The following is a 23,496-nucleotide window of genomic DNA, read 5'->3' on the forward strand; positions in this document are numbered from 1 at the left end:
ATATTTATTTTATTGTGAAGCTAACAACATCTGGATTGTAACATGTACAGAATGTATGGTAGGAATGTATCCTCTTGTAGGAATGTAAATCTGTATGAAAAAGGGTATGAGAGCCAGATTCAGAAAGAATTAATTGAGTTCCAGTCAGGATATGCATGGATCACAGGATTTTTTTTATTCCCTACACTCTTTTTCTAATATGGGTCTGGTTGTTTGAAATATGCAAAAAAAGGTATGGAGGAGGGACAGGGTTGTGTTCAAAATTAGTTCCAATCAGGCTCCTACCCCCCACTGGCTGCTCGAGAGGGGCCTCCCTTGGCACGCTACTGGAATCTGCCACTGAAGGCAGGAGCAAATGCAGTCATCTCCATCGTGCTGGCCTGGGAAAGGTTTAGAAAAGATGTTTTTTCCCTTATTTTTCAAACACGCATGGGAGGCCCAGCAGAATTCCCTGGGGCCGGACGCCCTAGAAGGGGAGGGATGTTCCCTCCGGCCCCAGGAGTTGTGCCAGAGCTGGGGCCGGGCGGGCGGTCCCGTCCCGTCCAGCCCACAGCCCGGCTCTGTGTCCGGCCAGCCGGGCCCGGCGCGTCCCCAGCGCCCCGGGAGCGAGGGAAGGGAGCGTCCCTGCTGGAGAGAGCGGCCTGGCAGCGCCGTCTGTGCGGGCGCCGCTCCGGCCCCGCGGGGAGCAGCGCCGCGGGGCACCCCGGGCAATCACTCACTGTCAGGAGAAATTCGGATTTTCCTCAACGCCGTGTGGTAAGAGCCTGGGTTATTTAAAACTGATAATTTTGAATCCAAAGTTTACACTTTATTACTATTCAATTGAGTATATAGCAATGGGTCCTGTCTGACAAATGGTTTAATTCATTCTGGCATGTTTTGAACTTTTTGTTCTTGTTACAGGGTTTCTTTTGGTTTGGTTTTGTTCTTTTTTTTCCTCCCCCAACCCCCCAATCAGGCTTCAGTATCCTGCTTCTGTGCCAGTTGCTTTCAATATTCTATTAATTAACGAGACTGAACATTTTAAAATAAATTAGTTATTTTTAAGCACTTTTTTTCTTTTTCTGAAAATAAGCCTAATGCAAGTTCTGGAACCTCTTTAAAAACACAAATTGCAGATAAAATCCCAACCTCAACTCCTGTCTAGTTCTGAGCATATTCCATACTAGTGCCTGCAAAGGCCAAGATTCTGGAAAAGGTGTAAATAGTGTGACATGTTCAGTGCATGGTTGTTTGAACAGGGCTTGTTATTGTCAAAAAAAAAAAAAAAAAAAAAAAAAAAAAAAAAAAAAAAGAAAAAAGGCTGTATTTCCCCTTCCCCTCCCACAGACCTTAGAGCTGTGCCTTTTCTATGCAATATTACAGACATCTGAAACCAGATTACTGTATTCACATGTAGGTATGGGCTGTAATCAAAAAAACAATTGGACAAATGTACATGGAAATGAGCAGTCTTACTTTTGTAGTTTTATATTATACAATAAACAATTAAAATAAATTCTGGCTTTGTTCTTTCCCTCCACGGGGGAGGGCAGTCAGGGGAAGACAAGACCCCATGAGGGCTGCAGGAGGAGGGGTGGGAGGTGTTCGCCCGCGGGAGGCGGCAAGGGACAGGGGCGGGACAGCCCGGTCTGACCCCGCTCCACCTGACAGAACAAGGGAAACATCGCCCTGTGCGGGGCCTGCTCCTGCTGCGAGGCTTTTGTCCTCCCCGGCACAGAGAGGTGCTCGTGGTGGCCGTTCCTGGACTGCGTGTGCCGAGGGATGCTCGGGGCTGGAGCGGCTTCCCCGGGAGCGGGACCTGCCCGCTGCCAATACACGGAATGCACCGTCCTTCAGGCCATCAAATCCCAGCAGGAAACATCTGATACCTTCATCCACCGCTTCGTTTATCAGTGCCCTCCTCCCCTCCCCGCTCCTCCAGGTGCCTGGTGTTTGCTTTCGGGGCCAGCCGGGAGGGAGATCTCGCCCCTGCCTTTGGCTCCCTCCAGCCTCTTGCGGGCGCGGAGCGCCCTGGGCTGGCCCCGGCTGCGGGCTCAGCTCATGAGTCACCCCCTGCGCACGCCTCGCCGGCCTCCCACACCCGCGGGAGCACGCCTGCTCCATTTTGGATTTCCAGAGAACCGAGAGCCAGCGGGAGGAGCAGCGGGTTGTGCCCGTCCCGCCCGCAGCATCCCGGCTGCGGGAGCTGGCTCGGGTTACGGCGCAGCGCCCCGGGCCCGGCGCAGCTGCCGCCCGGGGACAAATGGCTGCGGGGACACGGGCGCAAAGAAAGGAGAAGTGGGAGAATTACAGCCGGCCCCGGGATTGGATTTCTGTCTGCTCAGCAAGCGCTGCGCTCGCAGGGGTGAAGCGCAGCCGGGGCTACGGCGGGAACCCTTCCCCGGGGGCTCGGCTCCCGTACGGACACGGCCGGGGCCTGGTGCGCTGATCCGGGGCAGGGCCGGCGGAGATGCCGCTGCTGCACTCCCGAAGCTGGCCCGGTTCTGTTGCCACCTACGTTTTAAGAGTTTTTTCCCTCATTTGTGACTTGTCAGTGAGAGCTGCCTCCAGCGCAGAACGCCCGGGCTGCGCACAGAGCCCTTCTTCCCGCTCCTGAGGTGAGCAGCTTCCCACCCACTCCAGCCCTCCAACTTCCCACCTCAGCGAGGGCAGACCATTGCTCTGGGCTTCTAATCTGCATCTCCCCGCAGCGTCTGCCCCGACCCGAGGGCAGCTCCGGGCATTTGCCCACAGGCAGCCCGTGCTCCGAGCCGCCGTGCGGGCGGCAGGAGGAAGGGGGAATCAGGCTGGAGTTCGGCACAGGCTGGATGGGGCTCAGGTCGGAGGTATCTCACACCAACACCACAGCGGAGCAGTGAGGCACTTGCCTTGTTTCTCGAGGTGACAGGGCTCTGGGGTACCCTGGGGACCGAAGGACACTCCCTCCCTCCCTCGGGAGGTGCCACTGTGCCCCAGGAGTGGCATTTCCACAGCACTGGGCAGTGGCTCGTTTCAGCAGCATTGGCCCAGGTCTGCATTCAACTCTGCAGATGCTCGGTACCACGAGTCAGGGCAGTGGCTCCGTGGCTATCAAGAGCCACACCAAGCTCCTCTCTGGGCCTGAGTAAGTGGAAGATCAGGGAGCTGAGGCCACCAGCTTTCAGGGACCTTGCTCAAGTATATGGTGTGTGGGCAGAAAGACACCCAAACACTGAGGCAAGGAGGGGACACAAAAGCGCCCTTGTGCACCACGCGGCTGGTGGCCTCACCCAGGAGAGACAACGCTCCCTGCCTCCAACCTGCACATCCATGTGGGACACGTGTTCCTCCAGCACTGGCATTAGCAGCCAGCCCTGCTCACACAGCACAGCCAGCTTCCCTGGACCACACGCATCTCGTACTCACCAGAGGAAACACAGCAGGAAAAATCGCTGGAGAATGAAATCCCCTCCTGCCACAGGCAGTGCTCCACAGAGCTGCTGTGAACCACAGCAAACCCATCAGCTGAGACAGGTCTGCTGGGATGCTGGCTCCACGGCTGAGCTGTGCAAGGAGCTGCTTCTCCTGGCTCCCCCTGCCCCTTTCCACCTCACCCCTCTCCTCTGGGCTCCTTGCCCCCAGCTCCCATTTGTCTCCATCACCGGTGGCTGCAGGCTCCTCTCTCTGCCTGGCCCTTGCATACATCATCTGCCTCCTCTCCAGGCAGCTCCCTCCTTCCACAGCTCCCCTCCCTTTTGAAGAAACTGCCTTAGCAACTGGCAGCAGGCCAGCAGGATCATGGGTTTTCCCTCCCACCCTTCCTTCTCCTCCAAAGAACAAGGTGGCCAGGGAGGGGGAAGGAGCCATAAGGCCTCATGTGCAGCAGCCACAGGGGTTCTGTGTGTGGCAGGGGGCTGGGCACACTCACATCTCGTCCTCCGGCACTCCAGGCGTGCCAGGTGCTCTGGGGTCAGGAGCAGGGAGGGTTCCTTTTAGTCCTCTGTCTCTCTTCCTTTTTCAACCAACATGTCCCCAGAAAACAGCTGATTCCTCCCCAACCATCTCCAGATCTAGAGATCTGCCAGGGGAAGGCACAGAAGGAGCAGCTTCCAAGTAGCCCATTTCTGCCAGGATTTCCTTCCATTCTTTTGGCCCTGCCTTCCCCACCTCATGCTACTCTCCCTGGACTGCTTCCTCTCCTGTTCCCTCTCCTTTTCCCCCTGTTCACTGGGCTTCCTTCCCCTCGCCCTGTTCCTCCCATTGCTTTCTCTCCTTCACAGTTTGGCCTTCAGCACTTGCCCCTTTCCTGGTGTGAGCAGGGATGTCATGGATTGTGTGCTTGTGCCAAGCTCTGCATTTATTAGAGACGGGGAGGGAAAAGAGAAAAGAAAATGCCTCAAACCCCTGGAAGCTTGCTAGAAGACAATACTCAGGTAGGGTAACCGTGCTCTTGCTTTCCTTGCACTCTGCCTTACCGTTTGCATGGAGAAAGGATTGTTTGGGCTGCTCCAAAGGGACTTTGCTGCCTAGCTGGCAGTAAACCCTAGCCCTAACCCTTTGGCAGAGCTAATCTGGCCAGCCTGCTCCTTCCTGGGGTGGGGGGGGAGGCACAGAGGGATAAACCCCCCTTGCCCCTGCCCTGATGGCAGAAAAAAGCAGCTGCCACCACCCTTTCCCTGCCTGCCAGGGGTTAATATCTTGGCAGCCAAAGTGGCACCTTGGTTCAACCAAAGGTTTCCATCCAAATCCTTCAAAAGGGTCACGCGAAGTGCTCTGCATTTCTTGCCCTCCCTGCTATTTGGTGGGAAAACTTGGTGAAGCAGATGTGCCTAGTATAACCTTAATTAAGGGATGTGAGGGAGAAAGGAGGAGACCCCACTGGGAAAATCCAGAGGCACCACACACCCAGGGGCTGTGGATGAGGGGGGCTTTGGGTGCTGGCTGGTTTAGCAGCAGCATTTCCATGGCAGGCCTGGCAGCTGGATCAGGACACGAACGGAAGGGGGGCTCCATTTCCAGCCAGTTTAAAGCCCAGCCCTCTGCTCCTGCACCTCTTTCTCCAGCCAGAAGTGCAAAGAAGCTGCTTCTGCCACCCTGAATGGGACTGAGGGTCACCTCAGCCACTGTCTTCTCTAGCCTCAAGCTAACACTCCAGTTCCAGGGATGAGGAACACCTATTCTCAGTTTGGAGAACATCTCTCTTGAATGTAACTCCATTTTCAAAGCACCAGAGCATCCTGCATCCCTTTGGTGGCTGTGGGGACACAGCTTCAGGCTACACCAGGGTTTGAGGAGGGTCTGGTGAGCTGAGCTGACAGGCTTTGGCTTTCACTGGATGAAAGCAAGAGCAGGGTCTGGGCCCAGATCATATTCCCCAGGAGGAAATGTGTACAATTGGAAGCAGCAGTGATGCTCAAAAACCACACAGGGGCTGGCCAGTGCAGCCCAGAGGGAATCCAGCTCCAGCAGCAGGACTTGGTCCCAGCTGTGGAGCTTCCATCCAAGGAAAGGCTGGAGGTCAGGAGAGGAGCAGCTCAGCTCCAGAGCAGGAAAAGCCTTTCAGGGTTACCTGTGGATCCACGTGGCCTCTGCACACAGCAGCTGCTCTGTCTCCAACCCTTGGATGCTGTGACAAAGGGACACCATGGGCACGGCCCCGAGCTGGCTGTGCTCCAACAGTGTCACCTCACATTCCTTGGAGCAGCCCCTCCCACCGAGGAACCTCGGGGCACTCAGACAGGGAGGGAGAACTGCACTGTGCTGCTCTGGGAGCCAGGCTGCTCCCACCTTGGAAAGGAAAAGGATTCAGGGAAACAACAGGGCAGGGGGGCTGGGGAAGAGCTGAGCTTGCAGTTTGCTGGTTTTGCCCTCTCGGGTGCAGCTCTGCCAGATCAGCAAAGCCACCCCCATTTGGATGACACCCCAAAGACACAGAGCAACAGCAACAAACAGAGCAGAATTTCTAAGCAGAGTTCAAAACATCCCCTCCATCCCTCTCCTGCTACAGATGACCCCAAACACGGTGTGGCCTCACCGGTCTCATGGCTTATTACTTACTACAAGCTGAATTCTGGATGGTTTCCTTTATCCAGCCCAAGTGAAGAACTCCAATGCAACAACAACAACAACAACAACAACAACATTAAATCACCTCCTCACCTCTGCCACTCAATTTGGGTTATTAAAAAGCCTCGACTTAGTGGGTTAGGGATCACCAGCACACCCAGAATCCCTTGCAGAGAGGAGCACAACCATGATTTGTACACCCATGGTGTGTCACAGGGACTCTGGGGATGGGAGGGATGCAGAACAGCAGCCACAGCACAGCCCCAAAATCAGACACTGCAGCAGCAAAGCAAGGGCCCAAAGTGCCTGGTGACCCATCCACTAGGAATTGGTTCAACCAGTCTGGAGTCCCACACACGAAAGCAAGGACAACCCAGGACTGTGTCATGCCAGGCAAAGCAGTGGGGGAAAAAGGGAGAGGAACATGCTGGGCAGGAGGGACGACTCTTCCATGTGGCCCTGGGGATGAGCTTGGAAAGGTGGCAAGTCCCAGCTTGCTCCCTCGTGCCAGAAACTCCTATTCCTGCCTGCCCTCCCACGCCCTGTGCTCCTGATGTGACCTTCCTCCCAGCTCAGCACCACGCAGCCGCTCCCAGGCAGCTCCCCGTGGGGAGCAGAGGGGCAGGGGATGAGGCGAGCGAGGCTGGGGAAGGAGAAGGGCTCCAAGGGCTCCCTGGGACCTGCCAAACAGAAGCATCCTTTAGAAGGGATGGGAGGAAAACCAGCCTTCCCACAGCTGATGGGCTGCTCCTGGGGGACAGCAAATCCACATGGCTCTGACTTCATTTCACACCTGGACCTGGGGCAGGGGAAGCGCTCTCCAAAGTTATGGAGGAAAAAGATGTAATTCAAAAATAAAGAGTAATCCTCTCCAAGACATCCTAGCCTGGCTGGTGCTCGCCAGGCTCAGAGCAGGCACGGTGGCTCCAGCCTGCCCAGCACCCCTGCCCAGGGAAATCCGGCTTTGGCACCAGCTCTGGGTGCCAGAACGTGCCCAGCTGGCTGGGAAGGGCTCCCTGGGACAGCGGCACCGAGGGAAAACTGCAGCCTCAGGAACACACACACACACACCCCGAGCCTGCTCTCTGGTGCTGCTCTAAATGCTTCACTGCTTCAAGGGAGAGGCATCAAGATTTAAGCCTAAATCAAGATTTAAGATAAACAGCAGGAACAAACCCATTTGGCCCAGCTCCTTCCTCTCCAGCAGACTTGCAGTCTGTACCAGGTGAGCAGGACCCAACCATTTCTGGTTATGGTGTCTGTTCCAAAGCAACTGATCTAAACCTCAGTGAAACAGGCAAATTTGGCTCTGCTGTTCCAGAACACCCTGTGCCATCTGCAGATGATTCTTTACACAGAGAGAATGTGCCCTGACAAACAGAGTTAAACAACCCAATAGCTTCGTGCAATATGTAATTTATCACCCAGAGTAACCATAAGAAAAGCACATTTTAAATGTGGGGTTTGACTGTGGTTAACCCTGAAATTAGGGACTTTCTTTTCTTGATTACTGCACTCCTCTTTTTGAAGCTCAGCTACCTCCCAAAGCCAAGCTCAACTCTGCTGCTTCAAACCCAGCGCCTCACACAGCCTTTAGCATGAAACAGGTCCTGCAGCTGTACCTTTGGGCCAGCAAAGGCAACACCTGCCATGGAGAAGAAGAGTTAGAAACACTTTGTAAAACTCTGCCTCCTTGTTAGCCCAAGGGAGCAAACCCAGGCACCCACTCCTGATTTAGTGTCCCACAGCACCCCGAGCAGCAGAATAATTTACCAACATATAAACAGAGGGCTTTGGGGCAGCTGCACCACATAAACAGTCACGGTGGGGCTCTGAAGTTTCTGTCAGGATATGGGATACAAAGCTGGATGAATAACTGATTTTTCGGTTCACTGGCAGCCCTGAAAAAAGTTTCAAAAGAAAAAAAAAATTCATTTGGGGTCGACTGAAACAAATGTTTCGCTTTGACTTTTCAGCCTCTTTAACAAAAGTTAGCTCCAAAGATCATTCCAAATGAAAAGTTGCTTCAAATAGGAAAATCTCAACGCCTTTTATTCAGAAAAGGCTGAAACAAAATAGGTTTGTTTCTCTTCTAGGCAGGAAAAAAATATGTGGCAAATCAAAACAACTAATTTTCATTTTGCCAAAATTTGTCTTTTTTGCTCAAGATTTTACCCAGCTCCAGCACAACCAATTTACACATGCAATAATTTAAAGAGTGACACTACTAATCCTGATGGAATACAAGTTTGTTTTGGTTTGTTTTTAAAGAAACAAAACAAAAAACAACACTGTACAAATGTCCTGAAACTGAAACCCAACAGAAAGTAAGCTCAAAACCACTAAGCTTTTCTTGGCTCGGCTAGAGAATCTTATTAAGTCTCTGAATCATAGAGCCACAGATTTGGGATGTTGTGAAAATTAAATTAGTCTTACTTATTATTAGCATGGCAAGAAAGGAACCAGGAGATTAGGATGCAGCAAGTGGCATTGTGAGCCAACTTTTCAGCGTGTCCCTGCCTTTCTCCTGCAAACCCACAATTAGCTCCATGGTGGTTTTAATCTCGGGCTGCAGGTTCCTGACTCTCCCCTCAGCCTAATGCAAATCCAGGATTTAATGCCACGCCACAGTGAGATTCCCATTTCACTTCCTGCCTTGTTTCATTTGGAGCCTCTGCTTGTCTGTGCTCTGTAGGTGCATCTTACCCCACAGCTGCAAACATTTAAGATCCAGGGAAAGCAGGAGTTAAACCCTTGGGATAGAGGAGGAAAGGCACCCATCCATATGGACTTCCAGAGAGTACAAGTGGGATGACCTCACCCCTCTCCCGTTTGGTCTTTTTCATTGGGAGTTTAATATTGGAGTTTGCTGGATGGCTCTGATGCCTTGGGGGACAGAGGTTGGCCAGCTGGGACAGGAACACTGTGGGACCAGAGATGGGATTTATCCAGATTTATTCATGCTTTCATTCAGGATTCAATTGCTTCATGTGCCAGGGAAGAAGTGGGAGTGAGGCACTTTGTTTTTCTAAGTGCTGTACTTTTAAATTAAGCCAGGCCATAGCACAGCTCGCCTTCGTAATTCACAGCTTCCAGACATCCCACCACACTCCTCAGTGGAAAGAAAGCAAAGAGCAGATATTCCAAGTGCCTCACTCAAGCCTGGGTTTTAAACAGTAGGAAAAAAATAAAACTGGTTTTCATACATCATAAAGAGACAAAGACAGGCAGTGACAGTTTGCTGGATGTTGTTTTAACAGATCACAACTGAAAGTGGCTTTAAACCCACAGAAATCCTTGGAAGGTAAAATAAAAAACACCCAAAGAAGAATTTGGACCATCTCAAATCACCACTACACCATGAAACCATAGCCTTCCTGAGGGCAAACTCCAAAGCAATATTTAATGAGCCAATACTTCCATTTATCATGAGCTCATTTGAATACCAGAGTCCCTACATAATAAATCAAACCTGCCTGCAGTGTTATTATTATTGTTTTGTTTAAACAGCCCCTTTAATCCCCAAACAGCTGGCTATGAGCACAGCAGGGCTAGGGGTGAGCAGCTGGGCAGCACAGCACCTCTGGTCCCTCAGGTGAGGTGGGAAGGGCTGTCCTGCCTTCCCAGCCTCAGCTCTCCCAGGACACAGTACTCACACCTGAGAGGAACCAGACACCTCCAACCCTGCTCAGAGCAAAAGGGAGCTGAAAACCCTCCTGGGTGGGGGTGGGTTTTAGCCCTGCACACTGGGAGCGGGAGCCCAGGGAGTTCCAGCACCGACTGCACAGCTCCAGTCCCCATTTCTGTCCTTCAGCCAAGGACAGCAGCTCCTCATCCCTTCCCCCTCCAGGGCACAGCACCCCACAAAACATGCAGGCTTTGCACAGGGGCTTCCCAGCCTGGCTTAAAGAATAAACAAGGTTGGTTCTGTGCAGCAGAGCATGGAAATCTGGAGTTCCTGCAGCCAGGACGTCTGCAGTCCTTGGCCACACCTCTGGAAGAGACAAGCTGCAGGGAACTCCCAGCACACCCATTCCTGTCCCTTGCACTTACTCCTGGTTCCACATCTCCCGTGGTGTGCCAGGTGAACAGAGGGATGAACCAGATTCGCTCCAAACCTCCCCTCAGAGCCTTTTGGGAGCAGAGCTTTTCCCTTGTCAGAGGTCTCCAGCCCAAGGAGAGCACATGCAGCCTGCCAGGATGGAGCAGAGCCCAGAGACTCACTCATTCCTTGGAACACTGCAGGCCCTCAGAGCAGCAGGGATGCAGTACTACCAGGTGAAGCCTACAGGAGATGGGATGTGGTGCCACTTCCAGCAGAGAACAGTAGCTGGGGTTCTGTAAGCACCCTGATCCCTGCTGCAGCACTGAAGATGAGGGGCTCCCATGTGCACTGTGCTCATGAGACACAGCTGGATCAGCCCAAACAGCATCCAGTGCCTCTCAGGATAATCCCAACTGCAGGAAAGATCTCCCTGTACCAATCGTGTGTGTCTGTGTATAATCATATATAACTGTGTATGATAATTATCCAAAATCAGCTCATCACAGCAAACTCTAGACAGGGAAAATAGTCTGGGCTGCATAAATGACACAAAAAAGCAAATATAAATGTAAATCCCTACCATTTGACATTTGAGTTGAAGTGTTTGGCTAGAGAGTGCAGCCTTGGGTTCATCAGCCCCTCCTGTGAGCAGCTCCAAACAAGCAGCAAACATCTCACTGAGACTGCAGCTTCTTTCCTGACCCTGGCATCTCCCTCTGCAGGGAAAAGTCACCTCGAACTCCGGGGCTGCACTTCTGCAGCTACAACAGCAACTGCAGCCTGAAAATAAACTTTTGTGAGTTACTTCCTTTCCCACATGCCAGTTTGTTTTGCAGGAGAAGAGCGAGGCCTCCCTCTGTCTTGCTTTCCTCTTTTCCAGGGGCAGCTCTGTTTTTGGGGAGCTCAGAGCAGCAGTGGGGTCTGCGGTGCTCAGCCAGCAGGAGGGAGAGGCAAGCCCTGTTGGAAGTGGAGCAGGATCTCCCTTGTGGTCCTGCCAGTGTTCCCTACCTGCCTCCACCTGTTTGGGTTGCTGAGAAGAAACCAGAGCCTGTTATCAGGCCGGCTGCTTTGTCAGGTGCTGCTTTGATGTAAATTCAGCCACGATCAGATGTGCTGATGGCAGCAAACAGCCACAGAGAACCGAACTGCCCTGCACGGTGCCCTGCAGAGATTAGAGCCAGCGGGGCTGAGGACAAATCACGGAGATTAAACGTGAACGAGCTGAGAAGTCTTGGGAGAAGCCCCCAGGGAGGCAAAAATAAGTAATGCAGAGAGAAAACAGGAAAACGAGTTAGACCAAGGATTGACTAGACCCTGCTAATGCATAAATCACAGCCTTCCTCCACCTTCTGATACTTCAGCTTTGCCCAAATGCTCCTGCTCCAGTGCTGCAGGCCAGCTGCTGACAGAAACCCTGAGTGCACCTTTGCTGCATTCTGCCTGTCACAGGCATCACTGCAGAACCAACTCAGCCCTTACAGGGGGGAAAAACCAGGCTTCCCCCACCCACCCCTTTCTTCTATCCTTTTTTCTTTTTCAAAAATTTGTGGAGAGCTGGTGACCTTTTGCCAGGGTAGAGGACAGGAGGCCTGCAAGGCCAGAAAGTCCCATGCCCACATCTAAGGTGAAGCAACGCAGCTTCCCTTCCTGCAGATCTGTCCCTGCCTGCAGCTCAGCTGCATTTTGCAAGGTTTCTTTAACATTTGGAGAGTAGGACTCTGCTTTTGAAGGTGGAAACATTTAATTTGGGGCAGTATAGCACACCATTGCATTAAATATTTTTTTTTCATTTTTATCTGTTGCTATTGGTGATGTTCTGCCCCTGCAAGCTCTCAGATTTGAGGACCATTTCTGATTTAGGGACCACTCAGCAGTGTGCCAGGTGACAGATGGTATTCAGACACCCAAATTCATGGGGAAAACCAGAGAGCACCAGAGAAAAGTACGTTTTTCACTGATCAACCTTTCTGCAGCTAAATGAGGCCTGATGCCTTATTACAGGCACATCTACCCTTGGACTCCCAGTTGCAGACAGCAATCTTTGTGTCCATCAGAAAGGGAATTTCTCCAGCAACAGCAGCAGAACTGTAAAATTCCTCCTGCAAACACACTGAAGTCCCCCTTGCCACCACACACCATGGCTATTCTCACCACCACGTGCAAACCAGGGCAGCCACATTGTGCTCACACTTGCCAACACGAGGGGGAATTTTCAGCCCTGCTGGCCAGAAGTGGCAGAGTAAGGCCAAGATGTCATGGAGGCAGATTTCTGCACACCAGGCCTGTTATTTGCGAACAGGATTTCAGCTGTGATCCTCCCAGCTCAAAGCAAACTCCAGGGATCAGTACACTCAGGAATTTGTTGTCAGCAAGTCCTGGACCCTCTCCCCTCATGCTGTGGTGCCAGGCTGGCCTGGGCAGTGCTGCACCTCACCAGGGATCTCCCTACACCCACTCCCAGCCTCAGGGGAAAGTGGCTTTCAGGAAGAGATGGAAATTGAAACACACACACTGCAACATTCCAGCAGTGTCCTGAGACAGCTTCACCTCCACAGTGCCAGCATGGTCCTCCAGTGCACTGCACAAACCCAACACAGGGAATGAACAGGAGCCTGTGCCAGCTGCAATGGTCCCACAAGCTGGGAAGGACCAAACTCCCCACTTCCTCAGCCCTGCCCTGGGGAGAATGGGCTCAGGCTGCCTCCTGAATGAAAGAACAGCTTTCCTAAGGACTGAGCTTACACTGCCAGCCTGCTAAGGAGCTGCACTGACTGGAAACCTAAAGGAAGGACAGCTGTTTGTTCCTCCCTTTCCACCCTGCTTCCTCCTCCCCAGCCAAAGGAGGGGAAAGTTGCCAGGAGAGACTTCATCTAGGTGGCCATGGATAGAGAGAAAGGGATAGGACACCCCTTCAAAATGGAAAAGGGGAGAAAATGTTCCTGTAGGAGCACAAAGCAGCCACACAACTGCTCCTTTTGCCATTGTCAGAGAGAGGCAGCTCAGTCCAAGGGAGAGTGGAGTAACCTGCAGGAGTCTGAACAGCTGCAGAACACCCCACCAGCTGCACTTTGATTCTTCACTCGCCTCACCATCAACTCAGTGACAAAAGGCTTTAGTGCTCCTAATGAAAACACAGTCCCTGCACCAGTAAAATCACACAGCCTTGAAAAAAAAGCCCTTTTTGGTAGTAGAATTCTCGTGCAAACAGGTTTCAGGTCCAAGTTGCTGAGATTGGGACAAAATGTTTGATGATATTTGGGGCTGGAGACAGAGAGGAAAGGGAGGATTTGAAAGTGTTAGGGGGACACTTCATGACTGCTTTTGATTTGTTTCCAAAATATCCATGTTTTCTACTTGTGCTAATGCTCCCTGTAGTTTAAAAGGCAAAATGTGATCCAAAAATGCCTTATGGGTCCTGAGCAAGCCTTTGCATTTTTGAAAGTGCCTGTTAGGTAATTTCTGCTCTGAATTCCTGTGGAAGGTGCTCCCACATCCTTCTCCAAGACTGCTGTGAGTAACTGAAGTGCTTTAGGGAGAGATACAGCAAATCTTATTGCCTTGTCTTCTGTAAACTCCTTGGACTGGAGTAAAAAAAACCCCAAACCAGTGGTCCAGCTACTCACAGAGTGTCTGCACACAGCTGCCAGTGTTCACTTGTTCTTTCCAGTCAGTCTCCTCACACACTTCTTTTCCTCAACTGAAGAAGACCTGAAAAACCAGCTCCAACCACAGCAAAAATTACAATTCAGACAGTTTCACACCTCTGCAGACCTGAGTGACAGCCCAGAGAACACCAGAACATTAAACATTAGATAGAGAATACAGACATAGAACACAGAACTAGAGCATTAGAAGGAGACAGTTCTGCCATGACCACACACGTGTCTTCTGCACATCCCACTGTACCTCAATCTGCTCCTCTGATCACAGAGCTGTCCACTGGCTTTGGAAAGACATGTTGTGATAAAGTTGTGTGGCATGAGCAGCAGGACTGCCCTCCTTTCCCCTGTGTTGCTGTGGCCAAGACTGCCTGCTCCCTCAAGCAATAGGGGAGACCCTTGCTAGGGGTTCTTTGGGCTACTTACCCCAACAGGCAGCAGCTGACATTTAGCAATGTGGATCTAGCATGGGAGAGGCCAATTTGTCTGCTCCTTTTATCACTGGAGCTGGAGTCTGTAACAGACAAACTCCCCGGTGTGGCACAAGGTGCTGCATCCATGCCACCAAAAGTGTTTGGGGTGGGATGGGCTCTTCCCCCAAGGGACAAGTCCAGAGGGTTCAGCCCTGTGCAGAGCCAGGCCAGCCCAGCGTGGCTCCCGAGGATGGAGCTGAACACCACTGAGGTCTTTGGGGTTGGTACTGCAGCAAGGTTTGGGGTGCCCACAGACCATGGCACGGGACCCCAGCTCCCTGAGGTGCCCCTGACAGCTGCTTTTCCTGCAAGGTGTCCTGCTGAGCAGCTGGAGGCCAGGCAACACTGTGAGGTCTGATGCAAAGAACTTGCTTTTCTCCCCTTGTGCAATGCCTCCTGAAGGCCAGCTCAGGCAAGGCAACACTTTCTGCTGTTTGTAAGATAAAGAGTCTTGAAAACTACACCTGGCCTCAGTAAACTGCCCGCACTGCAATTCTGTGCTGAGGGGAATGAACACTGAGTGTTTAATCACTTAAAGAGTCTAAAACCAACTGAGACACATTTCACTGGAAAAGCAAAACCAAAAGCACGCACGTGGCTGCTGAGCTGAACCTGCCCCTTGGCTTCTCCTCCCTCTCCACATAACTTCATTGCTTTAAACATGGAAGGTGAGGCTCACACCATGGCAGCAATCCCACCAGGTAACTTTCTCCTGTTTTGGGGGTTTGCTTGCTGGACCTGGTGTGAACCATGCAAACACCAGGACCTGCCTGTGCTCCAGCACTAACAAATCCTGATGAGCAAAGTGAGCAAAGATCACTCACAGCAGCTCCATGACAGTAGGTGGAGCAAATGCCACCTGGGCACACAACCAGTGAGGGCACAGGTGACAGCCCAGCAGAATCCCTCAGGGAACACAGCCCAGTCTGATACCTCAGAACAGTATATTGCACACACAGGGTACACATTCTAAACATACAAAACTATGCCAAAAGGATCATTAAGCATATGGAAAACCAAGCCAGAAGAATCATTAGGGATGTTTAGGCAAACATTAAAAATATGTACAATACCCTAGTTTGACTTTCCTTTGAATTATTTTGTTTCCCACAGGACCCCAGTGTTTTAGTTCAAGGAGAAATATTTTTTTGCCCCTTCATATTCTAGAAGTAGTCCCAAGCCTTACCTGAGGCCCACAATCCAATCACTGTATGGGGCACAGCACAAGGAACCTCTGCAGATATGTGCCAGGTCAGCAGGCTCCTGACAGAATCGATGGACCTGCAGAGGAAGACTCAGAGACCCTAAACTAGGAAAAATGCTTTTCTTTGGTGAGCATATAGTGAATCCAGACATGAGACAGTCAGAATCCCCCTCTGCCTCTGAGATGTGAGTGAGACCTGTGCCAGCTGAGTCCTTCTCAGATATTGCTGACAGAGTTGATCTTTGCAACCTGTCTATAACACAGGGTTAACAACATATATTACATTTTAAAGTACAGGTTGACAAGGTGAAAACAAGAGCTCCATCAGTTTTGGATGCATCACATGTGAACCCGATTCCCAGAGCCACGACTGGGTATCAAACAAGCAAAGCTCCCAACTGCTTAAGTACATCCCAGAGAAATCAGCATTTCTGCACATTCCAACCAGGTAACCCATGCTGGGTACCAAGTGACAGAAGTGCACAAGTGACCTCCTGCAAAAAAAGCTGGCATGGGCAGCTGCTGCCAGCCAGGAGAGCATCACACTCCACTGTGCCTTCTCTGCAATTTCTACCCAGGCCACCCCTTCCCTGCAGCCACAGGAGGCAGGGGTCCTTCAGAAAAGTTTCACTGCACTCTGCTGATTCAGAGAACCAATCTGCACAGGGCACGAGGCAAGGATCAGGTGAGGACAGGAGGATATGTAAGCAACAACACTGCAGACACATGACAGGACTGAAGCTGCAGCTCCAAATCCACAGCAGAGCTTTGCTTTGGAGGATTTAATTTTATACCTACAGTGAGGAACTATAATGTACCTCCTTATCTAAAAATAATTTTTGAAAAAGGTCTTCTAACATCTGGGCTTGTATCAATGCTACAACAGGCACCAGCAGCTGCATTTACACCCTCAGTCTGCAGTCCAGCTCTCTACCAACAATAACTGACAGCAGTGGGGGGGCTGTAGCAATGCAGCTCCCACGCACCCCATGGCTGTGGCACATTTCTTCTGCAGAACAGGAACTCAGACCCTTGCAGCTCCAAGGCTCACTTCCAGATTTTGGAGGAAAGCAGCCAGTGGGCACAGTGTGTGCACCTGTAATCCAGCCCAGGCTTTCCCTTCTCTCCAAATGCTCCTGCTCCTCATGCTTGTATCCCACTTTCTCCACCATCTGCTCTTCCTACAGCTATCCCAGCTGCCTATACTCTAGTACTGCTTCACCTTCCTATTTCTTCTTCTACTGAGCTCTTGCTTTGTCTTTTCTTCCAGCTCCTCCTCCATTTGTTTTTAGGCCTCTGAATTTAAATGTGTTTCTTCCCATCTCCTTTCACATTCCAGGCTGTCTGGAGGGACCAGACCAGGCTGCTTGCTGCCTCTAATGGCTATGCTCTTTGGTAGAGGTTAGAAGACAAAAAACTTCTCTGATTTTGTAGCAGACACTCCTAGAAGGTACTATGCAATTATTAGATGACCTATGCTTTTTATAAATTATATTCAAGCGTATTTTGCAACCATCCTGTATTTTCAAAACGCTCTGAAATTTACAAGATAAATATGCAGAGTTACAGAACTGGCACAAAACGTAAATGGTTGGACCAAGGGTGATTCATCTTACATGCACTGAGATACATCTCTCTCACATCATAAAAGGCCACCAGATATTCAGCTCAAGTGCAGCAGCCCAACAACCAAACTTTCTACGTGACGATTTCATTACCAGGTAAAATTCTGTACAACAACTCAATGTGATGAAGAGTTAACTTCAGTACACACTCACTGCATTTGAGGACATGTATACAAATTTATTTTCAGCTTTACTTTTGGCATCTCAAAATGAATTTGCTGAACTCATGATATTCTGAGAAGGTGTCAACGTTCCAGGTGCTGTGGGCAGTCCAGCAGTGCCAGCACCTGCAGCAGGTGGTGGTGCTCTGGGTGAGGCAGAGCTGAACCCCCAGGTGTCACAGCACAGTCTTTCAGATAACACTGAGCAGAGCCCAGCCCTTCTTAGCAGTCGTTCAGGAGCCTGCAGCTCACTTCACAGTGGGATCTTTGGACTTTGCTTCCTGGCCATGTGCCAACTCAGGGAATTGCATCTGAACCAGGTGTCCTCCGCTGCTTGGACGGGCACACAGGCACCTGCTCCTCAGTGACACCAGTTCTGGGCTGAAAGTGATGCACCCTGACATGTCTGGTGACAATGCACAGCAGCACAAATGTGCACAAAGCATCCCCTGCCATCCTGCCCATGAGGCTGCTGGCCAGATTAAACCAGACACTGCATGTTATGTCAATGGGAACAGCACGGAAGGACAACCCCGATGCAGCTGAATCTGTTAGCCAAAACTTTCTGCATACAAACAAAGCTGCCTGTACAAGACAGAGGAGAGAAGCGAGAGGATCCTCTCTGTCCATCTCACAATCAACAACAAAATAGGAGGCTTAAGCTAGGAGAACAAAAAGCAGTCCTACATTTTAAGGCAGGTAGCATCTACCGCAAAAGGCTGAATTTGGATATAAGCTTTACATCTTTCAGCAGCATGAAGGTCTGTGGGATGCAGAAAGAACATAAAAACCCCATAAACACATTCTGGATAGTACCAGGTTTCACAAAGTTTCAGACTGGTACATCAGTCACAATAGAAATCTCCTTTTTCCCCTCCCCCATCCACGGCAGGCCACCAGAAATGCACTCAGAGACTGGAAGACAAATGGGCAGCTGCCTCTGGAGGCAATTGTGAGGAGACTAAAGATCAACTTGCAGCTGGCACTTCCACCCCCACCTCTCCTTAATACTTCAGTCCGCTCGCTGCCAGACAAGGATCATGAGTCAGCTCCTAAACATATTCTCCTTGAAACAATAGCTATAGCTCTGTGCTGCAGCTATCCCACTGCTCCAGCTCCCAGGGACACGCCACAGTCACGGAAACAAAGGCACCAATTTTAACCTAGGGCAGCCCAAGACCAGAACTGAAGGATATAAAAAGCATGCACTAAAGAATACTGTGCTAAACCTGCGAGATTAGCAAAGCTCATTTTGACATGTAACGGGCATGAAGTCAGTGCTGTAATGAAAATCTGCAGAAACAGCAAGCAGAAGTGGGTTTGGGGCTACATGGTAAAGCAGATGGCTTTTGCTTAAACCTTTTCTGCTACAACAGGGTGCAGTTTGATACCACATCATTGTACACTGCAGCACTAATTAGAGGGCAAAGGAGACAATTTAGCCTTTACAAATTAACTTTACTATAACCATAGGAGCTGCTCTCTCAGTTCTGAGCAGCCACCACTCACTGCATCTCCTGCACTCACAAAGATGGAACCCCAGCACTGGTCTCTCAAGGAGAGTAAAACAGCTTCCTTTTGCAAGGACAACCTTCCAGCTTACCCAGCTGATGCCATCAAACTCAGGCTTTTCTGACCCAAGTGCTGTCAGACAATAAAGAATTCAAATAACAGATAAAAAAATACACTAGAGATTTCTCAGAACAAGATGTTAGGTGATGAACTGGTGGTGACTACTGAGCACTTAAAGAGCTGTGCACATAATAAAGACATGGCAGAGTCTAGGTCCATGCACCATCAAGAAACAGCAGCACCCAGAACATGCCTTACCTGCAGCAGTACAGACCCTGAGAGCTCCATGCCTTACCTCCACTGAGACACTCTGATGAGATGTTGCTCACAGAGCCACAGTGCAAGCTAACATGAGAGGAGAATTCTGTGACTGCTGTGTTTTCTGTAGCTAAGAAATCAGCAAATCCAGTTGTCCTTCCTCACCTCACCATAGCTGGTGTTTCTTACAGCTGAATCTTGCCAATTGCTTAAGAAGTCTCTAACCCTAAATATCATGAGCCACATTGCCCTACAAGCCAGAAGGGAAATTAGAGACAGAAGTAAAAGACTGACTCCAAACACGATAAAGAGACAGAAGAACTGAAGGAAAATCTGCAGGACCCTGCCAGGGTGGTTTGTGGGACTGAGCAGCACAAATCAGAAGCTCCTACAGCACACCAATTTTACCACTAACAGAAGAGTGAGCAATGCACACATTCTGTAAAAAAAAAGACAGCAAGCTGTATACATATGTATCTTTTAAATTATTTTATTTTGTGTAAGCTAAAAGGAAATGTACACACTTAAATCTCAAAAGACCTTGGGCATGCATATTGACCTTTTTAGAGGTTCTTTGACATAGCTCTCTTTTTTCCATAGGAATTTCCCCAGACATTTACAACCCATAGTTTTTTACTGTATATACAGCCTAAAACCATAGCAATCTATGATTATGTCATTTTACACTGTGCAAAATCAAACAGGAATAGTGGTACAATAGAACATAAAAATTTTTAACAGGTAAATTTCATTGTAAGACATTCATATTGTTTTGGTCCTTCTTTTCCAAATCAAACTGATTAAGAGCAGACAACCTTCTAATGACCAAAAAAAAAAAAAAAATCAAGTGTTTAGACAGTAATCCATAACTGGAACAAGAAATTACTGACAGCATACCTTTCAAAAGGCTATATAGTGACAGAGCCATACTACTGAAATTCAAGAACATAAAAACTGATCAGCCAACCAATCAAACAGGGGGAGGGGATGGGGGAAAAGAAAAGGAAGAACACATTTTAAGCTTGTTAAAACACAAAAGAAATTACTGGGTTTTAAAGAAACAATAACTGAAAAACCCACAAAAGGGACAACATTACCTTTTGATTTTTTTTCCAGCAAGAAGTATTTTAATATATGCAGGAAAGAAAAAGTTGCTCAATGCAATCTGAAAGTCTTAAGGGGCAACTTCACCGATTGTGAAGACTGAAGTTTTCATTATGTGTTTATAGGATTTTTTTTAAACTTTTAAAAGTTTTTTAAGAAGGACACCACCAGTGTATTTCACAAAGACATAAATGTATACAGCCCAGCACAACAAAAAGAATAGATCTTCAAAAAGATTTACCCCCAATTATTTACATTTTTCTCTAATATAAATTTAGGACTCCAGTATGTAAATAAATATACATTACTATGTATACCTTTCTAGTGCTGCTTACCAACAAATCATCTGAACTTGATATTTTTTTAATTAAAGCAAGATTGCTTTTTACGACCCGCAGAGGGAAGAAAAAAATCAATAGAAAACGTCCAATTCACATCACTTTAGTCTACCTTTTCTTGGCAGCTTGTTGAAGGTGTTAATGTGGCTGGGAACATCAACACCTTGGCATGCATGAAAGTTAAGTCAGGAAGGCTAGAAATCACCTTGGCAGCCTCTTCACTAAGATGTTCTTCCTTTTTAGGCTTCCTGTTGGGAAGAAGAGAACAAAGTGCATTAATCCAGTACCTAATAACCCTGGGATCACTGAAACAATCACTGATTGAAGCAATGTTCTGTCAGCTTGTCTCCCACTGACAGGCACTTCTGCAAGCTACTTGAAGGTAGTCTAATGTTATAATACCTACCTGCCTACCAATAATGTGTTAACAGGGAGAGTCAGCAAAATGTTCCTGTGTATACTGTTGCAATAAGGAAAAAATGTCCTATTCAAATGATAATTTTTACAGATTTTTTTTTTTTTTTTAGCAGCTTCAAGAGTCAAGAGACTCACTTGAAGAGATAATCATGCCCATATTCTAGAGATAAAACAGTTGGAGCATTAGTTCTAAACTACCTAAATCTGGTACAATTCTTCAAAAATAAAATGGAAACGATCTTAAAAGGACATTAAGAAACACCTAAATTACTTCTCAGTAATTTTAAAATAAAAAAGCACTTATGCTGTGTTTTCAAAATGACTGTTCTCACACTGCCCATCATGCCACTCTACACTGTGATCCCCAAACCTTTTTTCCCCTCAGGATTCAGCAGCAGCAGAAGGTGCCTCACAAATAAGTCTATCTACTTGCTTTGAAGTGCAGGGGTATGAGCAGCCATGATGCATACAGCAGTTTGGGAATCACTAGGGTTTACTTTGCCTTTTGCATTATTCACAAGAATTACTGAGCACAAATGAATAAAGAAGTCTGAATCCCACGTCACTTGGTTCTCACTATTATGCAAAAAATTCACACTTCCCAAGTAAAATGAAGCCTGGCTCAGACTGCTACAGACCCCTCTCCTTTGCCCAAACATCCATACTTTATGCACACCTGGCTTATCTTTGAAGAACACTGACTACTACTAGAAATACTCAGTTTTCCATCAAACATTATTCCAGTTTCAAAAAGGCACCTGCTAAATCCTGTAATGATGTAACAAATTGCAACTGAATAAGCTCCCCCACCTTTGTGGGGAAAAAAGCTGAAACAAAATGCTTGAACCAAAGAAACTGCTTTCCCCAGAGCACTTCAGGGATCTCCTTTCTGTATCTGGTCTTATTTATAAGCTTTAAACCAAGCCCATGAGAGGGCAATGTCCACTCCAATCATGAAGCAGCATGTACTTTTTGTCAACCCCCATGAGGATTGTTTCCTCAGCTGAGCAGAGACCAGTGGAAAGCAAGGGGCCACATGTTTGCTTCCACAGAAGTTCAGAATTCCTTAGCTAGAGGAAAAAAAAAGCTGGAGTCAAATGCATCCTTGACATCTGATGATTGTGGTGACCATCACCACTGATCATTGTGCTGACACTGAACTATCACTTCTGTTTGCCACTGAAATCCTCACTCGATCAAAGTTCTCTAGATGAGGCAGCCTAAACACTAAATCTGACTTACCTTCAGAGAACAGCAATATTTTTTTTTTCTGCTGCAGTGGAATTTCACGAGCTACTGACTAGGCAGATTACCAAATTCTGGAGGATAAACAAAGCTGTGTGCTGGTTTCACTGAAGGAAGAAGCAGAGAGCCAATATGTGCCTCCTCTAACAACTTCACAGTCAGCTCTGTTTGCACTCAAAGGACTATCTCTGAGCTGTTGAAAAGTGGTTCTCACCCACCACTGTGTTATCAGTATCTGGTGCCACTATTAATAATCACTTACCACAAGCCCCTTAAAGGTACCAACTCCTGATGATCAAGGACTTAGAGCTAACAAAGGAGTGTTTGGCAGAGGAAGCCAAGGAAAGAGGGCTGCCTTGGAGATGTTCCTGTAATTGTTCATCAGGCTAGATGGAGCTCACACACTCCTTGCTATTTATATTCCTCTTCCTCCTCTGCTCAACTGCAGCACGCTAAGAAATGGCACTGCTGGGTCCCAGAGGCAGCACTGCCTTTCACTCCATGGTCACATGCAGCACCTTTGTCATAGGACAGTGCCACCACTCCTGCTGTGCCAGCTGCTCTCTGCAGAACAGGCACACCACTGAGGGGTCAATCTCACCCAGTCACCCACTGCTCCCCTTCTGGCTGGAATATTCCCCTTTGAAATAATTTATCTCCTCCAATGCAATGTAAAAAGCATCTCTAAAGCAGGAGAAGCTAAAATACTAACACAGCAACCACTGCTTAACTGTGACCAAGACAGAACTATAGATACAATCACTTGGTAATGAGACTCAAACCCTTTTCTGAAACCATCTCAGTGCAGAAAGGGATGAGATGGCCAAAATTCTCCATTCCTCAATGGAGAGAGGCAGGTTCCTCTGCAATACAACAAAACTGGACACTGCAAGTACCCTTTCTGGGTAACAATCAACACTTCTGGCAGCAAATATCACCAGGACAACCCTAAAGAGTTACTCATTAACTCTAATTTAAAAGACAAAGTAGCATCATCACTGCAGACAGGTTTTACCTTTTAAAGGTAGCAAACTGCCCACTAACTGTTATGTCCATTAATAGAGGCAAAAGAAGTAACTGTGCATTAACTTCAGGCACCACTTTTGCTGAAGATTTCCCATTGCCAAGAGCTTTGCTGAGCCCTGATCAGTGGAGAGGAGTCTTACAGAGCTTCTCCTGCTCAAGCACTCCTCATTTCTAGGTGCCATGGCTTAACGAACAGACAGCTGAGGGAGTGGACTGCCAGTGGCAGCTGTCCTATTTCTGTCTGCTTTGGGATCAGAACTTTTGATTACAAAACCACGAAAGGACCCATCCCTGGATCAAACCAAAGTCTCTGCCTCACTGAGGTTTCAAAATAATCCTCTA

General features: G+C 48.8%; 1 protein-coding gene across 3 annotated transcripts in view; it reads right to left on the reverse strand.

Annotated features, from left to right (window-relative positions):
* Positions 1-19,498: 19,498 nt before the first annotated feature.
* The window catches only part of AFTPH (aftiphilin), a 42,453-nt gene continuing 38,455 nt past the window's right edge, over positions 19,499-23,496 (reverse strand). For 2 of the 3 annotated variants that reach the window (XM_030945000.1, XM_030944999.1), the window contains one exon: positions 19,499-20,714. In XM_030945000.1, coding sequence (XP_030800860.1) covers positions 20,570-20,714 — 145 coding nt within the window. In that variant the 3' untranslated portion in view covers positions 19,499-20,569. The remainder of the gene's footprint in view (positions 20,715-23,496) is intronic. The other variant, XR_004060587.1, reaches the window with a different exon arrangement.

Source organism: Camarhynchus parvulus, chromosome 3 (genome assembly GCF_901933205.1).
Source record: "Camarhynchus parvulus chromosome 3, STF_HiC, whole genome shotgun sequence".
Taxonomy (NCBI): domain Eukaryota; kingdom Metazoa; phylum Chordata; class Aves; order Passeriformes; family Thraupidae; genus Camarhynchus; species Camarhynchus parvulus.